Source organism: Acomys russatus, chromosome 13, assembly GCF_903995435.1.
Source record: "Acomys russatus chromosome 13, mAcoRus1.1, whole genome shotgun sequence".
NCBI classification, from domain to species: domain Eukaryota; kingdom Metazoa; phylum Chordata; class Mammalia; order Rodentia; family Muridae; genus Acomys; species Acomys russatus.
In genome coordinates this window covers 40,799,211-40,822,926 of record NC_067149.1, presented here as the reverse complement: position 1 = coordinate 40,822,926, position 23,716 = coordinate 40,799,211, and the positions used below count along the sequence as shown (strand labels likewise).

The following is a 23,716-nucleotide window of genomic DNA, read 5'->3' as shown; positions in this document are numbered from 1 at the left end:
ACTGCATGAGCCATCTATCTCATCAGCTCTCTAAGAGGTTTTTCGAACCCAGGTTTTACTACATAGACTTGTCCTGAACTAAAAGCACCTTGAAAGAAGGAAAAACACAAATGGCTTTCCACCTTAAAAGTGCTGTGAACTAGAATGCCTGCAACACCGAGCCTTGACAACTCATCACTGTGGTGACCCTAGGCAAAGTGTGGTATCCTTAGACATGAGACCAGGACATGGTATACTACCTGCTGGAAGCCCCAAGGATGCATGAAGGCAGGCTTCCTGGTCTCTACACAGATAAACCTCAGACCTGTGAATCACAGCCAGCCTCCAAAGAGAAGCCTACCCTGGGTATTCTGGCTATGCTGGGCCTTTAGCCAGGGCACACCTCCAAGGCACAGCCTGGCTCCTCAGTCCCCACAGTCCGTCTGATGGGTAGACTTTCTCCCCCCCCCCCCCGCCCTTTATTTTTAGCAACTTACAGGGAAACAGATTCTAAGACTCAAAGAAAATTGGGGAATCAATAGGTGGAGTATCTGAGCAGAGAAGCCGGGAAGATGAGACACTCCTGAACCAAGAATGCCATGACATTTCTCATGCCCCAAACACATTCCCTGGAGGCTAGCCCAGGGAATCACAGCCCTTAAGCATTCTGATGCCCTAGGGTAGTCAATGCCCTTTGATTTCCAGAGGCAACACCAGTTAAAAGCACGGCCAGTAGTTGTCAGACAGACGAGGCAGCGGGACTAGCAAGATGGTATCCCTCCGACAGGACAGAGAACAGCCACTCTTTTTGTTTTGTTTTTGTTTTGAAGATCATATCTATCTGTTAAACCTAGGATATATATTCCTCTGATAAAAATAGACTAGTAGTTGACATGACCATGATTTGATCACCTAACAATTAGCTCGTATTACTTAATTATCCTAAACAGCCTGCAGTACCACTTTCAAGGTACTGGAAGTAAACTTTGTATTATAATTGAGTTGTATGGGTTCAATACCTCATATTAGAATAGAAACATATATAATGTGTGTGGAGAATAATTTTAAATTTGAATTCTATAACAATGTATCAAAATTAAACTTGTTTTTCATCAACATACAAGATTCTATACAAATGAATTAAAGATAACCTTATTTGTGAGTAACAAGGCCTTAGGTTGAGTAGATTCAATAGTTTTCAAGACAGGGTTTTTCTGGTAGCCTTGGCTGTCCTGGACTCATTTTGTAGACCAGGCTGGCCTCGAACTCAGAGATCTGCCTGCCTCTGCCTCTAGAGTCCTGGGATTAAAGGTTTGTGCCACCATGCATGCCCAGAGCAGCCATTTTTGTTTGTTTGTTTTTTTGTTTTTTGAGACAGGGTTTCTCTGTGTAGCCTTGGCTGACCTAGACTCACTTTGTAGACCAGGCTGTCCTCGAACTCACAGTGATTCACCTGCCTCTGCCTCCCGAGTGCTGGGATTAAAGGTGTGTGCCACCATGCCCAGCCAGAGCAGCCACTCTTGAGAGACACTAATTTTTCAAGAATGAACATGAGATCTTCCTACCCAAGGTTTAAGTCAAAGAATAGATTATGTAAAATGACCATTCAGCTCTTGCATTTAAGGGAGACACTCAACACTCAATAGTTGGATTAGAGCAGGTTAGAGGAACATCTAGAGACAAAAGATAAGCATCCTTCTGGAGGGACCTGTGCCTGCATGAGAGAAGTAAGGAAGACTTGTGGTCAGCTCAGGATTTGGGTTGCCCTCACCAGCTTTAGTAAGGCTGCAGCCCAGTGCCCTGGCTACACAACCGTCAACAAAGCCTGCAAAGAAAGAAGTCTAAATTTTGCCTCTCTTGCTCTCTTGCTCAAGCACCAGAAGAACACGGGCAAGCTGCCCTTAGAGTGGAGCTGTGGAGCTTTGTCCGAGGCCCCCAGGTCTGAGGGACCTAAGCCTCTGCACAGGACAGTGACTTTCTGGCAATACTTTAGTCTCTTAGCTAAGGCTCCTACCTCCTGGCAGACAACAGGTAGGCACAGCCAGGGGGCTTCCTGCACGGAGACATAAAAATATGGATACAAGAAGTGTTATCCGAATAAGGTCCGGTGAGACATTGGGCTTGGCCTTCCACCAGCTGTCCAGTACCCTGACATGGCTGGCAGATAGTCATAAGAACAGTTCCTTATAAACAAACAAATAAACCAACCAACCAAAACCAGCCACAGTTTCTGAACATTTGTGGAAAGAACAAGTATCTATCATGCCAGGTATGATAGATACCTTACTTCATTACTCCATTTCACCCTTATTTACAGGGCTCAAAATCAATGTTCCTGCTTACAAAAGGACTGAAAGAAAACCGAGCTCAGAGGGAAGTGACTCCCCCCCCCCCACACACACACACAAGTCACACAGCTGGGAACACTAAAGCTATGACTGAAATCAGGTCTGGCCTAAGCCCATTCTGAGCCAATTTTCCTTAAAAACAAAACAAGACAAAACAAACCCGTTTCCCACCCACCCTCCCCCAAAACAAGGCCTCACAGTGTAGCCCTGGCTAGCCTGGGACTTACTATGTAGACTAGGCTGTCTTCAGACAGTTGTACCTGCCTCGGCCTCCCTAGTGCTGGGATTAAGGTGTGTGCCACCACTGCTGCTGACTTTGCTTCTTAATGAGTAGGGCTAGCTCAGGAATGGGTACACAACTTTCTCAAGAGCAAAGCACACAGCTCTTCAAAGTGGTTACAAGAAGAGGCCTTCATGTGAGAAAGGAAAGCAAGGGCAGGGTGTGGGGGCTCTCAGGTGCTGCCAGCAGCCACTGTGACATGATGGAGAAAGCTGACCAGAGGGGAGCAAGAAGGAACCACAGGGAAATAGGTTTGGGATCCTGATAAGCCTAACTTTCTCACTTGTCTTCTGTTTCCCTTTTTGCTTTTTGAAAGCATCTTAACTAAACATGCTGTCATAGAATGTCCGAAAGTAGTTTCCTGTCTGAAATTTCTGACTACAGATTACAGAGAGGAAAGCCATCCACTGGGTAACAGGTGACCTGAAGGGAATATCTGAGCCACGTCCTAGACTTTGAGGGGCTATGTCACTGGATCCAGACTTACCCTCTTGACACCAATCATAAAGGCAGCTGGGGTGCATCTCATGAATGGCCCCATAGCCTCTGCAAAAGTATCCAGGAGGGGACGCTCAGCAACTGGCCTATCACTGTTTTACACATGTGCATGCCTGCCAGGCAAGGATCCTGCACTCCTGTGTTAGCTAAAGGAGAAGTTTGGGGCTCAGTTTTCTCCCCCAGGTCTGGAGCTGGGACTGCCTTAGATATGTCAGTACCCATGTGCTGCAGAACACAGCCAGTTTTCTCTGCTGTATAAAGACAGCCCGGGATAGAGCTCGCTGGGCAGGAGAGGTTAGTTCCTGTGTTGCTACTTAGCTATTCAACCAGGCTGTTGGGTGTCTCTCAGCCAAGTTCAGTCTGCCTTTCAGGTAGCTTGACATCAAGCTGGGCTCAGTGGTGGCACCATCCCCCTCAGTCATGGACAGCACTGTGACAGAGCCCCCACCCCTTACTCCTAAGGGGACATAAGAGCAAAGATTAAGGCCATGCCCAAGTGGAGCAGGGTGACTTCTTAGTTAAGCCGGAAGTCAGCACATATGCTGATTATACAATGGCAGTGAAAAAGCCAAAAATTCACTGTCTAGCCAATGAGAAATATAGATTACAGCCTGGTAAGCATCAACACTTCACATAACTTCCCTCCCACTTCACGAGCAAAGCCTCATATTCCTCTCATCTCATCGGGTCCTGCTTTAAGAGAGACAAGTTTAGCGAATGTGGAGCACACGCGATCCAGCACACTCCCATCAGCAGTGACTTTGGCAGTCAGACAGCTTTCCTAAAGCTGTTTTCCACACAGAACTGCCTGTAGCACTGAAGACCTGATTGGCTACTGTTACCTAAGAGGCAGAGCAGCTAATGACAGGATCCCTCAGGCACTTTAAGATAAAAGAGACTAAATTAATTTTAATGTTAATGGAAATACATAATTAGAATGCTCCAAATCAGAATAGTGTAGTCGTTCAAAACCTCTGGCAGCTGACATCTGATTAAGAGCTGTGTTGCCTGGCTAGCTGGCCCTGGCTCTAGGAAGGTGCTCGCAGAAGACTGCTCACAGCAGTTACCCACAGACTGTCCGCCCAGTCCCGACTTAGGTCCATGCTAACCTTGGCCCGGTCTTGGGCCACATCTTAGAAGCTGTTTCCCTGTAAGTTACTAAAAAGGAGGAAAGAGTCTACCCATAAGATGGGCTATGCGGCCTGAGGAGTCAGGCTATGCCCTGGAGGTGTGCCCTGGCTAAAGGCCCAGCGCAGCCCGGAGAACACCCAGGGCAGGCTTCTCTTTGGAGGCTGGCTGTGATTCACAGATCTGAGGTAGGGCTTGGAAGCTGGAGGCAGATCCCTAACACTCCTCAGCTTCCCAGAGAAAGGATCTTTATGGCCATATGAAGGTTTAAAAAAAAAAAAAAATCACAAAAGTGAAAGAAGCTATGACAGTGGCTGGGGAAGCAGAGGGGATAAGAAGTGGATGTGGTGGGGCTGGAGAGATGGCTCAGAGGTTAAGAGCATTGTCTGTTCTTCCAGAGGTCCTGAGTTCAATTCCCAGCAACCACATGGTGGCTCACACCCATCTATAGTGGGATCTGATGCCTTCTTCTGGTCTGTAGGTGTACATGCAGGAAGAACACTCACATACACAAAGTAAATAAATCTTAAAAAAAAAAAAAAAAAAAAGAAGTGGATGTGGGGCAAAGTGACAGGTCAACATGGGAGTTGTCTACAGTTGGGGCAAAGCCTAGATGGCAAATAGAACCTTCTGGTTTCCTGCCAGAAGAAAACCTAGTGGAGCTATACAGGCAGAAAAGGAGGCAGGGACCATGAGCAAGAGCCTCATCTTGGATAGCAAGAGTCTCACAGTGCTACTATAACCCCAGAGTGGCCCTAAGAACAACCAAGTGCAGATAGGAGTCGCAGGCACAGGCAACATGGGCTGTTTGCCTGGCCCTGGTTCTACTTGGTCACAGCCATCAGTCACCTACAGGCTATAGTCTGGGCCTAACAAACCCATCAGCACTTGCCGACAGCATGAGATGAAGAGCTTGCCTGCAGGGAGGATACATGATGCTTGCCCACCACTCATCTGCTCTGCCTCTCTGAGGAGGATGCTTTGTCTCCTCTTGTCCAGAGTGAAGGAGGGTACCAGAAGTTTTAACCTTTTAACAGGCCTGCTACCAAGGAGGAAACTGAGTCAGAAAGCTACAAGGACATTGCATGGAAAATAGGACTCCAGAGCTCATGACCATTCTACTAACCCTTTAGTGATCTCAAGGCCCCACAGTGCTCTGCTGGGCTCCTCAGAAGGGCTAGGAATTCTCCAGGGTTTAGACAGGAAAGCAATCAATGCACTCAGTCTTTCTTTAGAATGTGAGATGGACAAAGTGGCACCATCAGCTGGGAATGCTCTCCCCAAGTGCCGGAGCAGCCCCTTATTCATAAGCTCTGGTGCACACTCAGTTTTACATTACCCAGGAAACAGTGTGTTGGCCTCACTGTAGCACACCTGTCCTGTCTCAGTTGATGCTTTTTCAATATATACTGAGTTGCTGTGGTTTTCTATAGCTGGCTGGCCCCTTATCTGTTTTAGCTTCTCCATCAATGTGGTCATGGAATATGAGAGACATAATGAAGCCAGAGTGTCCAGACCCATCCTGAATAACAATTGGCAGTTCACAGAGGGATGGTATCTTACAAAGGAGACACCTGGTGGCAGTCCTGCCGGTCACATAGCAATCATTACATTTGATGTGTGCCCATGTACTACACAGCACAGAGGAGGCAATACCAATATTTTTTACAAACCAGTGAAGGTTCTGTGCTCCAAAAGCAACCAATCCTTCAAAGCGAGGGCCTGCTGAGCTATCCACTTCCTTCAGCTCCTAAGTTGCTACCCATCAAGCACATACCAATGGCACCCAGATAGAGACACCAGTTTAAATGTGAGCCCTCCCACTTCCAACTGTGTTAATGGAGGAAGGCCAGCCATGTCCTCCAGCAGGTTCCTTACCCCTTGAGGTTCCTCACCTGGGCTTGGGGACCTCAAGAGGACTGCTGCCTGTGCCCAAAAAGCTGTCAGAATGGTTTGAGGATGAAGAGCTAGAAGACTTGGCTTCAGCCAGCCCGTGGTGGGAAGGTAGGCGGTCCTCAGAGGGCGGTGGACGGCTCCAGAGCATACTCTGTGGGGAGGATGAATGACTCTTCCTCCTGTGGCAGAAGAGCAAGGCTGTCACAGCTGGGACCCCAGCGTCACTTTGTCTATGGGGAAAATGTCATACACAGTAGGCTCATGGCCCTCTCCTAGGCAACAAGGGTCGAGGCTTTGAGGCAAAGGTATCAAATGCACTGGCCCATCAGCCTCAGACACGAGAACAATATTCTTGGTGGTGCACTAACTGCTCCATTCCCTCACTCTCAAGTGCTACCCAAACTCTGCCACTGTCTAAGGAGGAAGATATTAAAGCCACAGATCCTGCCACATCTCAGAGGGAGGATCCTCAAAGCAGGTCCTTTACCATCATTATGTACCCACCTTTTGTCTCCTTTAAGATGGCCCCTACACCTCCTGGCACACTGTACAGGGTGCTCTTCCCTCCCTCATTTGACTGCTGTTCTTGGTCTCACTGGGAGCATCAGCCCTTTATGCTCCTGGGTTACTGTGCAGTGGCCCTCACCAACCAGATGGCTGGGCTCTGAGCCCCTGTACAGACAGCAGGGGATGAAGCTACACTCTTAAGCCTTCTGTCAGAGCCCTCTTTGTTCCTGGGGCTACAGCCTGGCTCCCTAGGGCTGGTGGCCTTGGGCCACAGCTGTGAGTTTACTCTGTCCCAGTCTGGCTCCTTACCAAGCTGCCTGAGTTGGTGCTCCTGCCGGAACAAGTTCCACAGCCTCATAAGTGAAGCTCCCCACAGCTCCTGGTGAGTGCTCCAAGACCAGGGAGAAGTCGCTGCCTAGGCTGGTGGTGCTGCCACGGTCTCTGTGTTCTGAAAGCAGCCAGAAAGTTAGCACGCTACTGTCCCCATTACCCATACAGTTGAGCCCACGGTAGACTCTCATAGCTGTGGTGAAGAAGTGAAGCCTGCTAGGGCCAGGACTCACTCAACATGCAGATATCTTCCAGAGTGAAGCCTGCATCCCGAGTTGGCAAACTCTTCCTCCTAGAATGACAATACCAAGCAGGACATTTCAGCTCTAGCTGTAGTTTTCTCTGTCCCTCCTCCTGACTCTGCCCAGGCTGCACAACAGTTCCAACTCCTGGTCCCACCAACAGAGCCTGCCAAGTACCGGACCCACTTCCAGGATCTACCATTGGCTCTGCCTGACACACGCAGCAGACTGAGGTCAAAACAGCTTGCTTTTCCTTACCATCTCAGGCCATTTGGGACTCAATTATGGTGCAACAAGTGGCAAGTTTGGGTAAGGAAGACAAATCAACTCACAGGACCAAGGTTGAGCAACTACCAGACATACAAGACTGTGTTTCAGGCTGAAAGCAGATTTATGCTCCACTGTGCAGATGACCAAGTTGACTTTGAACTCAGGTCTGCCTGCTACACGCTGGGACTTAACGTGTGCACTACGATGCCCAGCTGAGTATGGTTCAGTTTCTATGGGGGCACAGTCTGAGTTCGGTTTTGTTTTCTTTGTTTTGGTACCAACGATTACACTCGGGGCCTGGAGCATAAGCAAGCACAGTACCACTGGGCTCCATCCCCAGCACAGATGCCCTCCTGTAGGGTTCACAGTTGTGAGCAGTGCTCCTGCCCACAGGCTTGTCTCTTCCTACAGCATCACTAGCTCTTCCCCACTAGAGACGACTAACTCATTCCCTCTTCACTTAGGTCCCAGCATGGACACTTGCTTTAGCATGCAGGGCTAGGATAAATGGCGAGACGTGCTCTATTATGGAAGCGTGCCTCTTGAGTGCCTTGACCTCCACTTACCTCTGTGTCTTCAGGCAGAACTCTTCAGAGGTGATATGCTTCAAAAAATTGAAGCAGAAGAAGAAAATCTGAAGGAGTGAGAAAAAGCAGAACACGGTGAGAAGCTAGCTCTCCCCAGTGGAAAGATGGAGACAGCAGAACGCCCAGAAGCGGTTGCTGGCTGCTCTGGTGATGCCGCTTTTGGAGAGTGACCTGCTTTAGGGACTCTGCTGGATCTTCTGGTTTATGACTGGTGTGGGTGATACAGAGGGCTCAGAGGGTTGGGCAGGTGCCTATGGCTGGACTAGAGAAGGAAGCATTGCGCTTCTTTGAGGACATAGATATCCAATGTAGATTCAATTCAACACACATGTTCTCAACCTTACAGTGAAAACGACAACAGCTTCCCACTTCCATCTAAGAGCCTAGGGACAGCTGTTGACAGGGAAGGACAGCTGTGAGGGAGAAGATATTGATTGGCAAAGGGGATTAGTGGATAAGGCAGGACAGAAGAGGAAAGACATTCCATGGGAAGGGGCGCACCAGACACAGGATCAGAACTGGGTAGGGCAGCCGTGGTGTGGCTCAGAGCCTGCTGTGCTCAGGAACTGAGGCCCAGGTCTTCCCTGTGACGTGGGTATAGGTAGGAGGCTCTGACTCTGGCAGCAACCCCATCATCCCCATGAGCAAATCCCAGCTAGTACCCTAATCCAGGAACCTCCAGAAAAAAACCAGAGGCTTTATTTAGCCTGCACAACACACCAGGTTATACATCACACCAGTGATCCCCAGAGGTGCAACCCGTGAGACACTTAAGAAACACTAACACATTCCCACAGGGACCTGGAAGATTCTCTTTAAAAAAAAAAAAAAAAAAAAAAGGCAAAGGGTTGCTCAGATCTGGTCAATAGGAAAATGCTGCATTACATAAAATGACATAGGTGTTCCATCAGGCTGGAGCCTTTTAATATGCTAATGGATCCTGGGTACCTCAAAGACAGAAGACAGGGTAAAGAGGTACATAGAGCTGTTTTTAGCTGGTTGTGTACAGAGCTGTCTGTAGTGTGAGGAGATAAAAGCCCCAGCCCTGCAGTACCAGAGACCTTTGCATACATTGAGGGACTTGAAGGGTGGGACTCAGCCCTGCCAGCTCAGCCTCATCTTTACCCTTATTCTCTGAAGGTAGCATCTGGGTGCTCTGGGGAGGAGGGAGATGGAGTGGAGGACAGAATGTCCAAAAGCACCAACGAAATCTCCAAACAAGAGGTTACAAAGAGGCCTTCCACCCAGATTCCAGGGCCAAAGACTGTCTCTGGCAGGGTTCATGGGGCCTCCGAGGAACAGGCTTATGAGCTCTGCAGCCCTGCAGATGCATAAATGCTCAGAAGAGATTTGGTAGGGAGACGGAGCAGCTGGGCGGGAGCAACAAAAGAAAGCTGGAGATAAGAAGGAAGCAAGCTTAGGAGCGGGAGGGAGAGAAGGACATTGTGGGTGGGGGAAACGGAGCCAACACTGTCATGATAGGCATCTGTATCTCTCAGTGAGGCACCAGGAGACTCAAGGTTAAGCATGCTGCTCAAGGTCACCTAGGCAACAAGCAGGAGAAGGAGAGACACATTCAAGCCCAACTTAAGATCTGAGGCCGGCAAAGGTGTAGAACGGGCAGGGGGGATAGAGGTAGCAAGGCAGAGGAATCTGACTACACTGAAAAGGAAGGACATGGAGGACTTGGAGGCAGCCTGCAAATGAGAAGCGGTTGGAACCTTGGGTGGACAGACCACTGTGGAAGAGGGAAGGGACTCTGGGTTCGGCAGGACTGAAGACAGAAGAGCTCCAAGTTTCAGCCTGGAGCATGGGGTCATGGAAAGCAACCTGTACACTGGTTCCAGTGCCAAGTGCAGAAAGAAGAAACTTAGCCTAAAAAGATCACAGCAGCTGCGGCCAGAACTTTCTCTGTGGTACACAGGGTGCCCCAGGGTCCACACAGGGGCTCTGCACTTTTGCTTTTCCCACCATGCTGCCTGAGGGAAGAAGATGGTAACCTCATCAGAGTCTCCTGAGTCAAGAGACAGTCTTCACAGTATGACAGCCAGACTCAATGTCATTCTGCCTTAAGGTGAGGTCATAGGTCTATGAGGGGGCACTTACCTCCTCTCCTTTGCTGAGCCGATCTACCAACATGTGTCTGGGGGGAAAAAAGAGAGGAGGTCAACGAGTATATGCCAGGGCTGCGGGAGACCTGTGTACCAAGACAGGCTAAGTCTTGGCACTGATGCATCAGATGAAGCCTGCCAACATCTTTCAACTTTTCAAAGGGAGCCAACTGCTTTCTTATCTCTGTTCCTCATGAGAAAAGCCAATAAATACAACATGCACACACACCTCAAAGGCTAGTGTTCCTTGAAGACTTACCCAAAGAGGAACCAGTCATAGGCCACAGTCAGGTAGAGGATCTCAGCAGGCTTCAGGGATGTGTGAATTAGCCCATCCTGGGAGAGACCAAGGGTGGCAAGATCAGAAAGCTGCCTTCCCAGTACAGACCTCCTTACTCCAGGAGCAAACCACACCATAGATTGGGTGACTATCCCTCTACCCCCAACCAAGAACAAGGTTAAACATGACACCTGCAAAAAAATAAAAAATAAAAAAACAACAAACAAACAAAAAATGACACCTGCTGAGTGTGCCCTCACCCCACAGCTTTTCTGCATCCTGGAGACAATAATTCAGACGCCAAAGGTAGACTCTAATAGGGTCTCTGCATGTACCCTCACCCCAAGACCTAGCTCATTTATACTCACAGCCCACAAGGAAAGGCGTAGAAGAGAGATGAAGAGGGGGGTCCGATCCCAGCCTGAGATACAGTGTACCAGCAGCCCGCTGTCATCTGTTTTGGAACAAGAGCACCAAATGAGAGAACCAGACAGGGGTCGATGAAAAGGCCTCCAGCCTGGTGCAGGTGAGGCCTCCAGGCTAGCTTAGTGGCCCTCTTTCCCAGGGACCTGTCCAAGGTTATTCCCCAATCTCATCCTAAAAATAGGTAGGTGGTAGCATCTGTCTTGGTTTCTAGCATCCCTTTTAGTTGAAGTTCTTTTTAACTACATTTGTTTATTATAATTGTGTGTTGTGCATATGAGAGTGCACAGGCCAAGGCCAGAGAACAACTTGTAGGAATTTGTTCCATGGTCCTGGTCATAGTACCCAATTCATCAAGCTTATGCAACAAGTGCATTTTTCCACATAGCCATCTCACTAGCCTAGAATAAGTTCTCAGCATACCCTGGGAAGAAATCCAGCCAAAAAAAGTCTATTTGGTTTAGGGATTTGGAGAGCTGATCCCACACTACTTCTGACCAGCTCTTCACAGTGCTGGGAGAGACTCACCATCCCTGTTAATGATAGAAAGCAGCAGTTTCAGGTAGTTTTGTGTTTGTTGCACCAGGTCCCAACTCTGTTTGGGCAAAATAGAAAAAGGGATCAAGAAATAAATATTAACCAGGACCTGGAATTTTAAATGCTAAAACAAAACAAAGCAAAGCAAAAACAAAACAAAACAAAACACCCAAACCACTGTCTGTGCATGGTAACATGTGCCTCATTTAGAAAGCAGGAGGAACATGAGTTTGAGGCCAGTCTTGGCTACATACCAAGTATCAAAAGTCCCAAAACAAATACAAACACCAGTTGGGGGTATAGGTCAGTGACACAGAATATGCTTTTGCACTTAAGAGATGGTGGGGTTCCATCCTAGTACCAAAATTCTAACGAAAATGCTGCCAAGTGTGATGGTACACCCTTATAATCCCAGCCCTTAGGAGGCCTAGGAAGGAGGACCAGGAATTCAAGGCCCACCTCAGCTATGCCAGCTTGGTTTATGAGACCCTATCTCAATAAAAAAAAAACAAAAAAACAAAAAACAAATGGTGCCAAGCATAATTTTTTTGGGGGGGGGGGGAAGTGCAGCAAGTACACAACAAGGCTTTTGGTCTTAAGCTATAGGTCTTAAGCCCCAAGTAACTTGAGATACTCATTCCTCAGCTCCAAGAGATTCCCTTGCATCCGTCACCCAGCATCCTCCCTTACTCAGTGTGCTCTGAGAATGAGGAAGAAAAGCCTTCAGCAGGTGCTCTCAAGTAACCACATGCCAGGGGCTTCTCAGTCCAGGGGCCCAGGGTGGATGTGTTTCCAAATAGTCATGTAAGAACTTGCCATCGCTGGGCGTGGTGGTGCACGCCTTTAATCCCAGCACTTGGGAGGCAGAGACAGGTGGATTGCTGTGAGTTCGAGGCCAGCCTGGACTACAAAGTGAATCTAGGACAGTCAAGGCTACACAGAGAAACCCTATCTCGAAAAATCAAAAAAAAAAAAAAAAAAAAAAAAAAAGAGCAACACAAGTACCAACCTTCCCAACCATGGTTTCATTCACTTTTACTGTTGCTCACTGCATGCTCTTTTTGTTATCATTGTTTAACATTTAGTAGTCTCCTGGGGTTCATGAGATAGCTCAGTGGTTAGTTAAGTGCTCTGGCTGCTCTTAGAGGATCAGAGTTCAATTTCCTGCACCCCCGTCTGTAGCCGCAGCTCTGAGGGGGTCCTGGGGGATCTGATTGCACACCAAGTGGTGCAGACATGCACGCAGGCTAAACACCATACACATTAAACAAGAACAAGATATATTCCTGCCAGGGCTTGTGTCTGAAGATCAGAAGAGAAATTTTGGGAATCTGTTCTGTCCTTCCACCCCTGCATGGGTTCAGGGGATCAAACTCAGGTTGTCAGGCTTGGCAGCAACCATCTTCACATATTGAGCTGGCCCCCTTTTCTTTTTTAGTGATTGTCTTCCGATAATAGCCTAGGTTAGTCTGAAACTCAGGATCTTTCTGCTTCTGCCTCCCGAGTGGTGGGATTATTCAAATGTACCACCATGCACCGTCTTTTGATGGACAATGTATACAATGTATTTAGTAGACTTTTTAAAAATAAGCGGTTCACTAGGTGGGAGTCAGGAAATACATAAATGCTGCCGTGAATCTGTTCAAGCCAAGTGAGAAAGCTCAACCAGGCACTGTGGAGCAGCCCACTCCCAATCTGAATTCCATGGAGGGGCCTGACCCAGTTCTGCACAGCCTTTTTCCCTGGCTGGGGACAGCCTCTGCTCTCTTAGGACACAGCTGCCTATCAGCGTTCTGGGCTGTGCAGAGAGGGTGGCGCATGCCAATGAGAGAGCACTTCCCTGGGGGGAGGGGAACACGGCACCTGTAATTGCAATGGTTTTCCCAGGAATTTAAAGCAGACTCATTTACCTGACCCTCCCACGCCCCCAGAGAGTTCTGACCCACTTTCAGCAGCTCCACAGACCTGCTGCAGCATTGTGCTAATAAAACTGTTACCAGCAGGAGCGTGAGGGTCTCTTTACGCCTCTGGCTCAACATGTCAGGCACACTATTGCCAAGAGATTTCCTCTGAGCTGAAATTCTGCCAAGAGAAGATGGGAGCCATATAGCAGGAAACCTCAGGTTAGGCTTGCTGTGAAGATAGAGCAGCAAGGGGAGGGCAGGGACCAAGGCCTGGGGCTCTGCAGAGCACCAAGCAGTGTAGATCTAAAGGAGACTTTGATCAGGAACAGACAGCATGTTCCCAGGCCTGGGCCTAGGTATCTGTGGGGAGAGCTGCATTGGGAAGGCCCAAAGCTATACAAGCTGAGCTGGGGGATGGGTCTGGCTCTAAGGTTTACAGGGGAGTAAGAAACAATGAAAACGTGAGGGGACTACTAAATGAGAGGGCCTGGCAGTATGCTAAAGACCTAGGTCTGGCCCTGATGCTTATCCCATGCATCATGAAAAAGCCTCTAGGAGCAGAGCAAAGTGAATGCAAAGTTGAGTCAACAACAGTTGAGATCTCCCAATGAGGTGTAGTATTGGAGAATATGGGACCCACCCACCCCCACCCCCCAAGGCTAACATGCAGAGAGGACAGAGCACACTCTTGGCTGAAGATGACATGAGGAGATCCAATGAGACAAACTGGCTTGATCACTTCATTCAAGCATTCCTTGGACATGCCATCCTGCCAGCATCATGCCTGGAGTTACATCAGTGTCTATGCTCTGCAGTCAGCTAGCCAGCAGCCTGCTTTTCACTGCCATGAAGGCATTCCAGCATGCCTGCTCAGAGAACACTTCCACTCAGGGATCCTAATGAAGCCTGGGATAGGGCTGCTAACCCTACTTTCAGAGAAAGGGAGGGTCCACTTAAGGCCAAGGAGCCCAGATGCCGCACCTCCAACTACTCAGCAGAGCTCTTCTTTCTCGCTAGAGGAGATAGCCGTAGTGGGACCAGCACACACAGCCCCTCCAGTTGCCCCTATATGGTTAGTAGTTCATCATATCTAACTGGCATCTGTATAAGGAAAAAAAAGTGGCTCCAGAGAGAACAGAAGAAGGGCAGCTTAGGGTAAGGCCATCTGAGAGCTTGCAGGCACCCCTTGGTCATTTAATCTGTGAAATCACGGGACAGGGCATAGGATTCCATAAGCCTACTCTTCAGATCACAATGAATAGTACCAGCTTTCCCTCTCTAATGGTCCTTTTTACAGAAACACTTGTGTATGGAGATTCTGGACATCTCCCTCCTGCATATACTCAGTTGTCTGAGCATCTAAGGTGTGATTAAGGCTATTCAGAGATGAGATAAATCCATGCCAGAGAGATGGCATGGTGGATAGAGGCACTTGCCACCAAGCCTGATGACCTGAGTTTAAGTCTCAGGAATCCACATGGCAGAAGAGAATTGAGGTCCCTATCCTTCCTTCCCTGGTATCGCACACAGGAGAAAGGGGTCCTCCAGCTGCCTAAGAGGCAGGTAGGTCTGAGGAAAAAAAAAAAACTTAAGGATGTATGGGAGTCGTTCAATGCAGGGCACAAATGAGAATGGAAGGAAGCAGGATGCTTTTGATAGTCACTGGCTTAGTTCTCGTATCTTTTTTTTTTTTTTTCCCTCCTTTCAGGGAATAAGATGGGTGGGTTGAGATACAAACTTCTACAGTAGCCCAGGCTGGCCTCAAACTTGCAATGATCCACTTGGGAAAGTCCTGGGAAAGGGATGACAGGCATGTGCCCAAAGTCCCAGCTTTCTGTGCATGGGGAGGAGATATACAAGCTGTGGGGCCTGTCCTCATGGAGCTCACAGAGCAGATGTCTAAACCAGTGACTAGGGCACAGTGGAAAATTCCATGACAGATACACCCAGGAGGTTAATGGGAAGGTGGATGTAGGCATCAGGAATGGGGAGAGGAGGCAAATCAGGAAAGATTTCCTGAGTAGACAGAGCCAAATCCTGAAGGGCAAGGTGTCAGCCAGACAGGAGGAAGCTGAGAGGAGGCAGCCAGGCAATGGAATGGGATGTGGGGAAGGTGGCAGAAGAGCCACTTGTTCTGAAGCAAGCGGCAAGGGAGACTCCCGACAGCTGTCAGCTTGTGAGGGTTAAACAGTGTGGAAAGCCAGCTCCATCTTTATGGTTTCTGCAGTCAAATGAGGTCAGGCAGCTCTGCACTTCCACTAACAGAACACATTAGAAAGAAAAATCAAAAAGCTGCTAAGCCCAGATGTGGGAAAGCAGACCTCATGAAGTCCCCTGGAAACAGATCCCCCTGGTGGATGCAAATCATTGAGTTACATTTGGAAGACTTTAACTCTGTGTCAAGAGCAAGTAAGCAGAGCTGTATGTGATGGTGCACACCTTTATGCCCAGCACTCAGGAGGAGCTCTGAGTTCAAGGCTGGTCTGATGGCCTACAGAAAGAGTTCCAGGTCAACTAGAGCTATACAGTGAGATCTTGTCTCAAAAAACAAAACGAAACAAACAAACAAAAAAACAGTTCCTAGACAAGCAGTTCCTCATTGTCTGGGCTGTGGATTTCAGAACACTACAACATTTGCCGAAGGTTCTCAAAGGATAGGCAACTGGGTCCCTTGCTCATACCATCCCCTTATCTTGCCTGTATGATTAGGCCCTCACCTGATACTGGCTCCAGTCAATGTTCAGAGTGTGAGTCAGGAAGTCAGGGATGTTCAATGGGGCATCAACATAGTCCTAAGGACAGAATGACACTGTGAGATGCAATTGGATAGCAGATGTGGTTGTGGCAACAGGTCCCAGCCCTAAAGCTGTGTCCATCACAGGTAGGACAGTCCTCCATAGCGCTTGCCTTCTCTGGGACAGATGTTTGGGGTACTCTGGAATTGACAGCTTAAAAAGCAGTGACCAGGTCATTACAGCTGAATGCAGTTTGTCTGTCAGAAACTGAAGTACTGCAAGCTGCACTGAGCTTCTGGAGGCTCCCGGTGCAGCATCTGCTGCCTAAAGAGACAATGCTGCTTCCAGTCTTCAGAGTGACAGGAGCAAGAGGAGAGGAAAGGGTATGCTGCGAGACATGAACACACACATGCAGGCAGCAGAGGAAGAGGAGGAAGTAAAGCGCAACGGAGAGCAATATTTCCCTGGAAAGATGACCAGCTCATTGTGACCTGGTACAAAGAAACATGGTTGAATACTGTTACTCATACCTGCTTCCAGTTAAATATGAGCCCTTCAGCCATGTAGTCCCGATCCTTATATTCCTTGAAGAATTCACAGCCTGGAAAAGAAGGCAAAGTTACAGCATTTCCTACCCTAGTCGGAAAGCAGCTGTGACTCAGCTCTGGCCACCTTCCGCTCTAGGTGCTAGAGAGCTCTCAGGAGCAACGCGCTCACCCAGCTTTCTGCACTGGTGGCCCTGGGCAGGCTGAGGCTCCTGGCATCACTTTATTTCCAGCTATAAGGTCCCAATTATCCTTACACTCTGTGTTCTCTGGTCACTAGAGATGCCTCCCTCACTAGAGGTCCCTTTATCCTACAAGTTTCTAGTAGCAAGCCCAGCAGATAAAGGGCTCACAGCAGGAGTCCACCATCTTCAGAAGGTGAGGCATCTTCTTTGAAAATGGGGATAGCAATCCCAAACTACAGGTTTTAGAGAGGCCTGCACATCCTTATTCCAGAGAGACATGGACACCTTCCTGCAAGCTAAAAAGTCCTCAGTGCACATCACTACTACCAATCCAGCAGGGAATGGTACTTTCTCCATCATTCAGACTCCCCCGAGAGAACTCTACCAGCTAAGGCCTCAGCAACGGAGGAGGAATTAGGCCAAGAAGCAGCTCTGGAAGTAAGCCCAACCTCAAAGTGCAGTTTTGACCCACACCTGTGACTGGGAGTAAGCTGGTGCATGTCATGAAGCCCTGGCTTTCCTCCTTGTGGAATGGCTGTTTTAGGCTGACATGCAATAATGCATATAAACAGTACAGTCAGTTGCATAGCTGTATCTGTAACATTCAAATGACAATACATAACTGGCATCACACTGCTCTTGTGACAGGAGCCATTTAGTGCCAACCTTGGCTTAGTCAACCAGCTTTTTTGTTTGTTTTTTGTTTTTTTGAGACAAGGGTCTATGCAGGCAAGGCTATCCTGGGACTGTCTATGCAGACCCGCCGGCCTCAAACTCGCTGAGATACCTGCCTCTGCCTCCTCAGTGCACCTCCACGCTCTACCAGCAGCTAGCTGCCTCAGTCAGATGAGGCTTAGCCAGGCCTCTGTGGGGTCAACACATTGACTTTGCTGAGTAGTCAGGGGACTCCTGTGGCATCAAGTCACAGGGCCGGGGAAGGCACTCAAGGAACAGCTTCTCAGAGTTACTCTGAGTTCTGCAGCTAATGCATGTGCAGACTTCAGCAGGCACATGGCTTTGGCTACACCAAGTCTAGTGAGATTCTGGAAGGTAAACTTTTAATTCTGTGAGAGGCCAGAGGTGGAGCTCTACAGTAACCTCTGGGCTTGCCTTGGGGTAAAAAGAAGGTCTTTGTGGAGAAGAAAGTGGGATCCCATCTCATGTGCCCAACTTTCCTTTCATTTCACATACTAATCCCCCAGGCTCAAAGCTGACTGAGAAGTCAGGAGATAGACAGCCTTTAGCCATAATACTTCAGCCTACTTTAGGGTGCCTCTCCAGGAGAAAGAAGAGCTCTAACTATCAGACAGAAGCCTAGAGCTTAATAACCTGGACTAAGAGGAGACAGTAAGAGGCGTCTCTTAGGGCACCATGAAGTGCTCTGCTTTCCCAAACCCTGACTGCTAGATCCACCCCACAGGCCCCAGGCTGATTTATGACGAAGCCTATGACACATACATTGTTTTTGTGAGACACTGACACAATTAAAACAGACTACAATAAGCTTCTGAACTAGTAGGCAAGGCAAAAGCGGGGGATTGTAACAGCTCACTTCAAAGGGAACACCTTAAGTCTTGTGCGGTTGAGCTTGGCCCTATCTACTCCCATGCTCTTCTGTGCTCATCTATTCTCCGGCTCCCTAGTAGCCGCTCCTGGGAGGAGGAGCTGAGGTCTGAAAATCACCTACAGGACCAGTGATGGCTCTAGCACAGAACGCAAGAGCCATCAAGTGAGGACTGGACACTTCTGGAGCAAGGACCTTTGCCACAGTGTGGACCCAGCATTGTCAAGCCCAGTGGCATCTTTCCTAACAGACACCAGCCTGAAAATTGCTCTTAGGCAAGAAAAGGGTCTCAAGAGCCTTTCTTCCTACAAGCTCCTCATAAGAACCATGACTTACAGTTATTAGGGCTGAGTCTCCCACCTTATTCTGAAGCAAGTGTCATTCTTCCCATGCTATAAAGGAGGGGTTGTGCAGGGAATCTAGTGTCAACGACAGGAGTTACGGCTAGTCCCACAGGGCACCAAACACAAAGCTGGCAGAAAAGTGTCATGAGACGGCATGGAGTACATTGTGAGGATGTCAGGTCATCAGAGTGGGTCTGAAGAGCATGTCTGATGAGGACATGCTCTCTCATAGGAGCTAGCTGACCATACAGCTCTGTGAGAGGCTATAGCAGCACGCTCTCACTACTAGCTATGTGTCTCTGAGACTAGGACATAAGGCACCAAGGCCAGACTGAAGAAGCCAGTATAGAGAGGCAGAAGAGGTCTCAAGGAGGAAGGCACTCCTTGCTGTGACAGACAAAGCCTAGCACTGATGTTCAGTGGCCAGGCAGGGACAGCGGGGAACTAGAGTGCTGCATAGCTCCAGCTTCTAGTGTGAGAATACAGCCTGGCCACAGACATAGAGGCTTGTGTGGCTGAGGCAAAGTGGCTCTGCAGATACACACTACCGACATGTCATTTCCTTGTGCATGCATAGGCCATATGGACATGCAAGAGCTAGCCTTTATGATAAATACTTCAGTGAAACTTCTCCAAGTTGCTACCAGAAGGAACCTGAAGCACAGGGAGAGGTGCCTTTTTCAAGGTTGTGGCTCATGAGCACCAAGACCAGGTCCCATCCCTGACCACCACTCCCTGCACACTCTGCCCGACTCTCCAGTATGACTGCTGTGACCCAGATGTCCATGTGCCTGACACAGCTCCTACATACAGCTCCCACGACACAGAAAGTTTGATCCCGGTCTCCTACCTGGATATGGGATAGAGAGGAGAGTGAAGTCTGCATAGCGCTGGGCTTTGTCCACCTTCTCAGAAGAGGTTACACTACAAGACAGGGACACGTGTTATGGCATATATGCATGTGACTCACACACACACACATACACATACTCACTCACACAAAACTGTTTACCAAGAGTATTACAATTTCTTAAAATGAGCTATTTGCTAAAAGCTGTCCTTGAGACTTAGGATTGACACCCTCAGCAGCAAGCAATTAAGAACTCTTCCCTGTCCCCACTTGAACAACTCAAAGAAGAGGGCTCCTTTTCACTCTAACAAAACAGCAAGCCTCAACCAGTACCCAAGGGTTGGAGGATACCCTTCCACACCAGCAGCTCTGTGGAGGCATGAGGCACATCCACTCTTGGTCCTGAGGGCAGGAAAGAGCCGCAGCAGGAAAAACTTCTAAACATGGAAACATGTTGCCAAGAGTAGTTGCACACCTGTCATCCCAGGATTTGGGAGGCTGAGCCAGGAGGATCCTCACAAATTCAGAGTCAGTATGGGCCACATAGTGAGTGTAAGGCAAGCCTGGGCCCTATCTCAAAAAAAAAAAAAAAAAAAAAAAAGGGCGGGGGGGGGGGGGAAGCTTTCACAAAAATGACTGCTGGGAAGATGGTCAAGTACTTGCTATGCCAGCATGAGGACTTGAGTTCAAATCCCCAGCACCTAGGGAAGCGGCTGCTGCAACCACCCGTGATCACAGTGATATGAAAATAGGAAACAGGAGGATCCTAGGGTTGCTTTCTAGGCAACCAGGCCAGTGGAATTGGTGAGCTCCTGGTTTACTGAAAGACTCTTGTCTGACAACTCAGGTGGAGAATGATGGGAAAGGCATCTGGTATCTTTGGCTTCCATGGGCATATGCAGCAGCACATGTGTGTGTATGAGGGACATCAGGACCTATTGCACAGGGCTGTTTCAAATGCCGTGAGAGGCTGCACAGACAGCCAAGCACAATGGGCCAAGCCCTGCAAACTGTCAACACAAAGCCCGAGCCTGCTTCATGCTACATGTCCTGTACTCACTTCATGCCAAATTTCACCTTCTTGTTCTCCACCATCAGGTCACAGATGTACTTGACTGACAGGTATTGAAGCAACTTGATATCATAGCCTCTCACCTTATCAAAAAGGTGTGTGTCACCACTTCTGAAACAAACAGCCAGGGAAAGGTTGAGATCCATGTTGACTCAGCAGTATAGGGCAGGGAGCTATTTTAAGAAGTATGGATGAAAACCTATGTTTGACTCTCCATAAGTCAGAGCATTGGGGTGGGGTGGGGTGGGGTGGGGTGACTTTCCAAGAGATTATCCCTATCTTGGGACATATTTCAAAGAAGAGCAATTTGCAGCTAGAGTGGGAAAGAGCTTTCTGCACTGCTTGACATTAAGCCAGAAGACTTGAGATAATCTTGGCTCTAAAAGGCATCGAGCTGGTGGCTGAGGCTCTTTAAACTTCCATTAGAGTGCATCTCCATCTCCCTCTTTTCCTTCCATTTAGGACCATTTTTAGCCATATGGCTTACGAACATAACAGACTGAAATTCTTCAACAGGTAAAGACTTTTTTTCTGACACAGGGTTTCTCTGTGTAGTCCTGGCTATCCTGATCCATTCACTCTGTAGCCAGGCTGTCCTCCAACTCACAGCGATCCTCCTACCTCTGCCTCTTGAGGGCTGGGATTAAAGGCATGTGCCACCACGCCCAGCAACAAATAAAGACTTTTTAAGGTGATTTGACCAACAGATTGTGAAATACTCAGTAAGTGAAGTCGTTCCACTTATAGGCCTATGAATCGAGGAAGGAAAAAAAAAACAAAAACAAAAACTCACTTCAAATTCTCAGGCTACTTTCTGTTCAGCCATGCAGACACGGCAGTAGGAAGAGTACACAGTCACTGCAATGTGTTTTTAATGCCTGTTGCTTGGTCACTGCCAACAAGTCAGTTGCCTCCTAAGAACTGAATGTTGTAGATGACCTGGCCAAGGCAGAGGTCACCTGACCTGGGGGGAAGCCAAACACTCTTGAGCACAAGCCAGAGCTACTGCTTTCAATGCCCATGGCAGAACCCAGGCATAGCAAAGTACCTGGGCCGTAATTTGGACAGCTGACCTTTCTAGAGTGCTCATGTGCATTCTGGAGACGCTGGGTGTCAGCTAAAGACTTCCCATGTGGCACCAATCACACAAAGAAGGTTTGTGGTTTGTGGTTGTGTTCATTAAAAACCACTCCCAAGGGGCAGAGTGTTAACCAGCTAAGCTTTTACCCTTTAAAGGAGCATAGTGCTGCGTGTCTACAGTCCGATTACTTTGGAAATGGTGGCAGGACCAGGACCTTGGCTACATAGGAAGTTCAAAGCCAGGCTGGACTATATGAGATCTTGTCTCAAAAAGCCAAAACACAGAGCCAGAAATTCTGTTTTTATGAAACTATCTCGAATGTTGCTCCCCCAGCACCCCACAAACACACACACCAAAGAAGGAAAAACGAAGGGTTTGTGTGACTCCAAATTCAGTGGTGGGATATAATGGTTACATGAAGACTTTACCCTGTAATTCAGAGCCAGCAGGTTCATACTTGGCAGACCAGCTGCGTACTGCCACTGTGTAGGGCTCTAAACAGAGACATCTGGGCCAACCTTAGACCTGTAGCACAGAAACCCTGAGGTCATGTGCTGGGATCCTGGCTGCAGACTGCTCAGGTATCCAACAGTGTTTTGATGAAGCTACTGGGTCGACTTCGACAGTGCTGTTTTGGGAATATGAAGCTGAAAGACAGGGGCAAAGAGCCAAGCCACCTCTCCAGAACGGAAGTGACTACCAGAGGAGCGTGGCTAACACCAACCAGCCTGCCAACCAGCCCCACCCCAAGCTCCTACCCACAGTGACCCCACACTGACCGAAGACCACTGTCCTCTTCCGTGACATCTTCCACATTTGCCCAGGTATCTGTTCCCCCTGCCAGAGAAACCAGTCTGTCAGCACTGAGGCTGGTTGGCATCCATGCAGGGCCAAGTACAGGTGGAGCCAACCTGCCCCTTCCCCAAGTTCAGCCCTCATGTCTCCATTAGGACCAATGCCTTTCTGTGTGGCAGTCTGCTTCATCTCTGAAGTGAATTCCTGGTCTCTGCTGAGAGGAGTGCCCTGGCCTCTACTGTGCTCGACCAGGCCTTCTCCTCACACCACTGTGGCCATGGCAGGACTAGTCCCTCTGACTAGTTTCCCACTCTTAGACCCACAAAAGGCTGTTCAATATTCACCTGAGAAAAAATAGTTGTATCCAGAGCGTCCATACAGCTCTCCCCATCCAGCCAGTGTGGCCGACCTGCAAATATGCTGGGAAACAAACAGCATTTTCAGGATGAGATGATTTCTGAAGCATGGAGAGCTTAAGGAAAGCCTGGTGCTCCTTACCAGCAGTCAGTCTGAAGGATGCCTAGGACTTAATTAGCCTACATACTCTCGAGGTACCAGTGTTACTTTCGATAATGAGTAAACTTAGAGGATGTACATGTATGCCAGTATATGTACTGGGCACAGTTCTGACAAACGACACTAGAGCCTCTCTGAACTCACAAGGCCATAAAGCAAGCATGGCAGGCAGCGGGGCTGACTACTATACTATCTCATGAAAGAAGGAAGGGGCAAACTGGCTCAAGGAGGTTAAGGGATGTGCCAGTTACACAATGAGGGGATTAAATATTCTTTTACTTTCTTTATCATAGACGGGATCATTTCGAGAGCTGGAATTCTAAAAGCCAAGCAACGGTATCTTTCTTTAAAAAGGCTGTATGTATATATTTGCATGATGTGTGTGTTTGTGGGTACACATGCCATAGTGTATAGCAAAGCACAATTTTGTTTAGTTAGTTCTCTCCACCCAACTTTATGTGCATTCTGAAGGATCAAACTCAGGTGCCAGGCTTGTACAGTGGGCACCTTTCTTTACATACTGAGCCATCTTGCTGGCTTATAAACTTCATTATTTAATTTTGTTTGTTTGCTTGTTTTGTTTTTTGTTTGTTTGTTTTTTTTTTTAAACACGGTCTCTCTTTATTAGTCTTGGCTGTCTGGGATTCGCTTTGTAGACCAGGCTGGCCTCGAACTCATAGCGATTCGCCTGCCTCTGCCTCCTGAGTGC

At 48.4% G+C, this 23,716-nt stretch overlaps 1 protein-coding gene across 7 annotated transcripts in view; it reads right to left on the bottom strand.

Moving 5' to 3' along the window:
• Window positions 1-23,716, bottom strand: part of Mtmr14 (myotubularin related protein 14) — a 44,384-nt gene that overhangs the window by 5,021 nt on the left and 15,647 nt on the right. For 2 of the 7 annotated variants that reach the window (XM_051155054.1, XM_051155057.1), the window contains exons 4-17: window positions 22,836-22,911; window positions 22,476-22,533; window positions 20,604-20,723; window positions 19,544-19,617; window positions 16,586-16,656; window positions 16,038-16,112; window positions 11,408-11,474; window positions 10,825-10,910; window positions 10,436-10,512; window positions 10,172-10,208; window positions 8,045-8,112; window positions 7,200-7,258; window positions 6,946-7,084; window positions 6,129-6,308 (exon numbers count right to left, since the gene is read on the bottom strand). In XM_051155054.1, the coding sequence (XP_051011011.1) occupies window positions 6,129-6,308; window positions 6,946-7,084; window positions 7,200-7,258; window positions 8,045-8,112; window positions 10,172-10,208; window positions 10,436-10,512; window positions 10,825-10,910; window positions 11,408-11,474; window positions 16,038-16,112; window positions 16,586-16,656; window positions 19,544-19,617; window positions 20,604-20,723; window positions 22,476-22,533; window positions 22,836-22,911 (1,187 nt within the window). Of the gene's footprint in view, window positions 1-6,128; window positions 6,309-6,945; window positions 7,085-7,199; window positions 7,259-8,044; window positions 8,113-10,171; window positions 10,209-10,435; window positions 10,513-10,824; window positions 10,911-11,407; window positions 11,475-16,037; window positions 16,113-16,585; window positions 16,657-19,543; window positions 19,618-20,603; window positions 20,727-22,475; window positions 22,534-22,835; window positions 22,912-23,716 lie in introns of those variants that run through there. The other 5 variants (XM_051155053.1, XM_051155056.1, XM_051155055.1 and 2 more) reach the window with 3 other exon arrangements.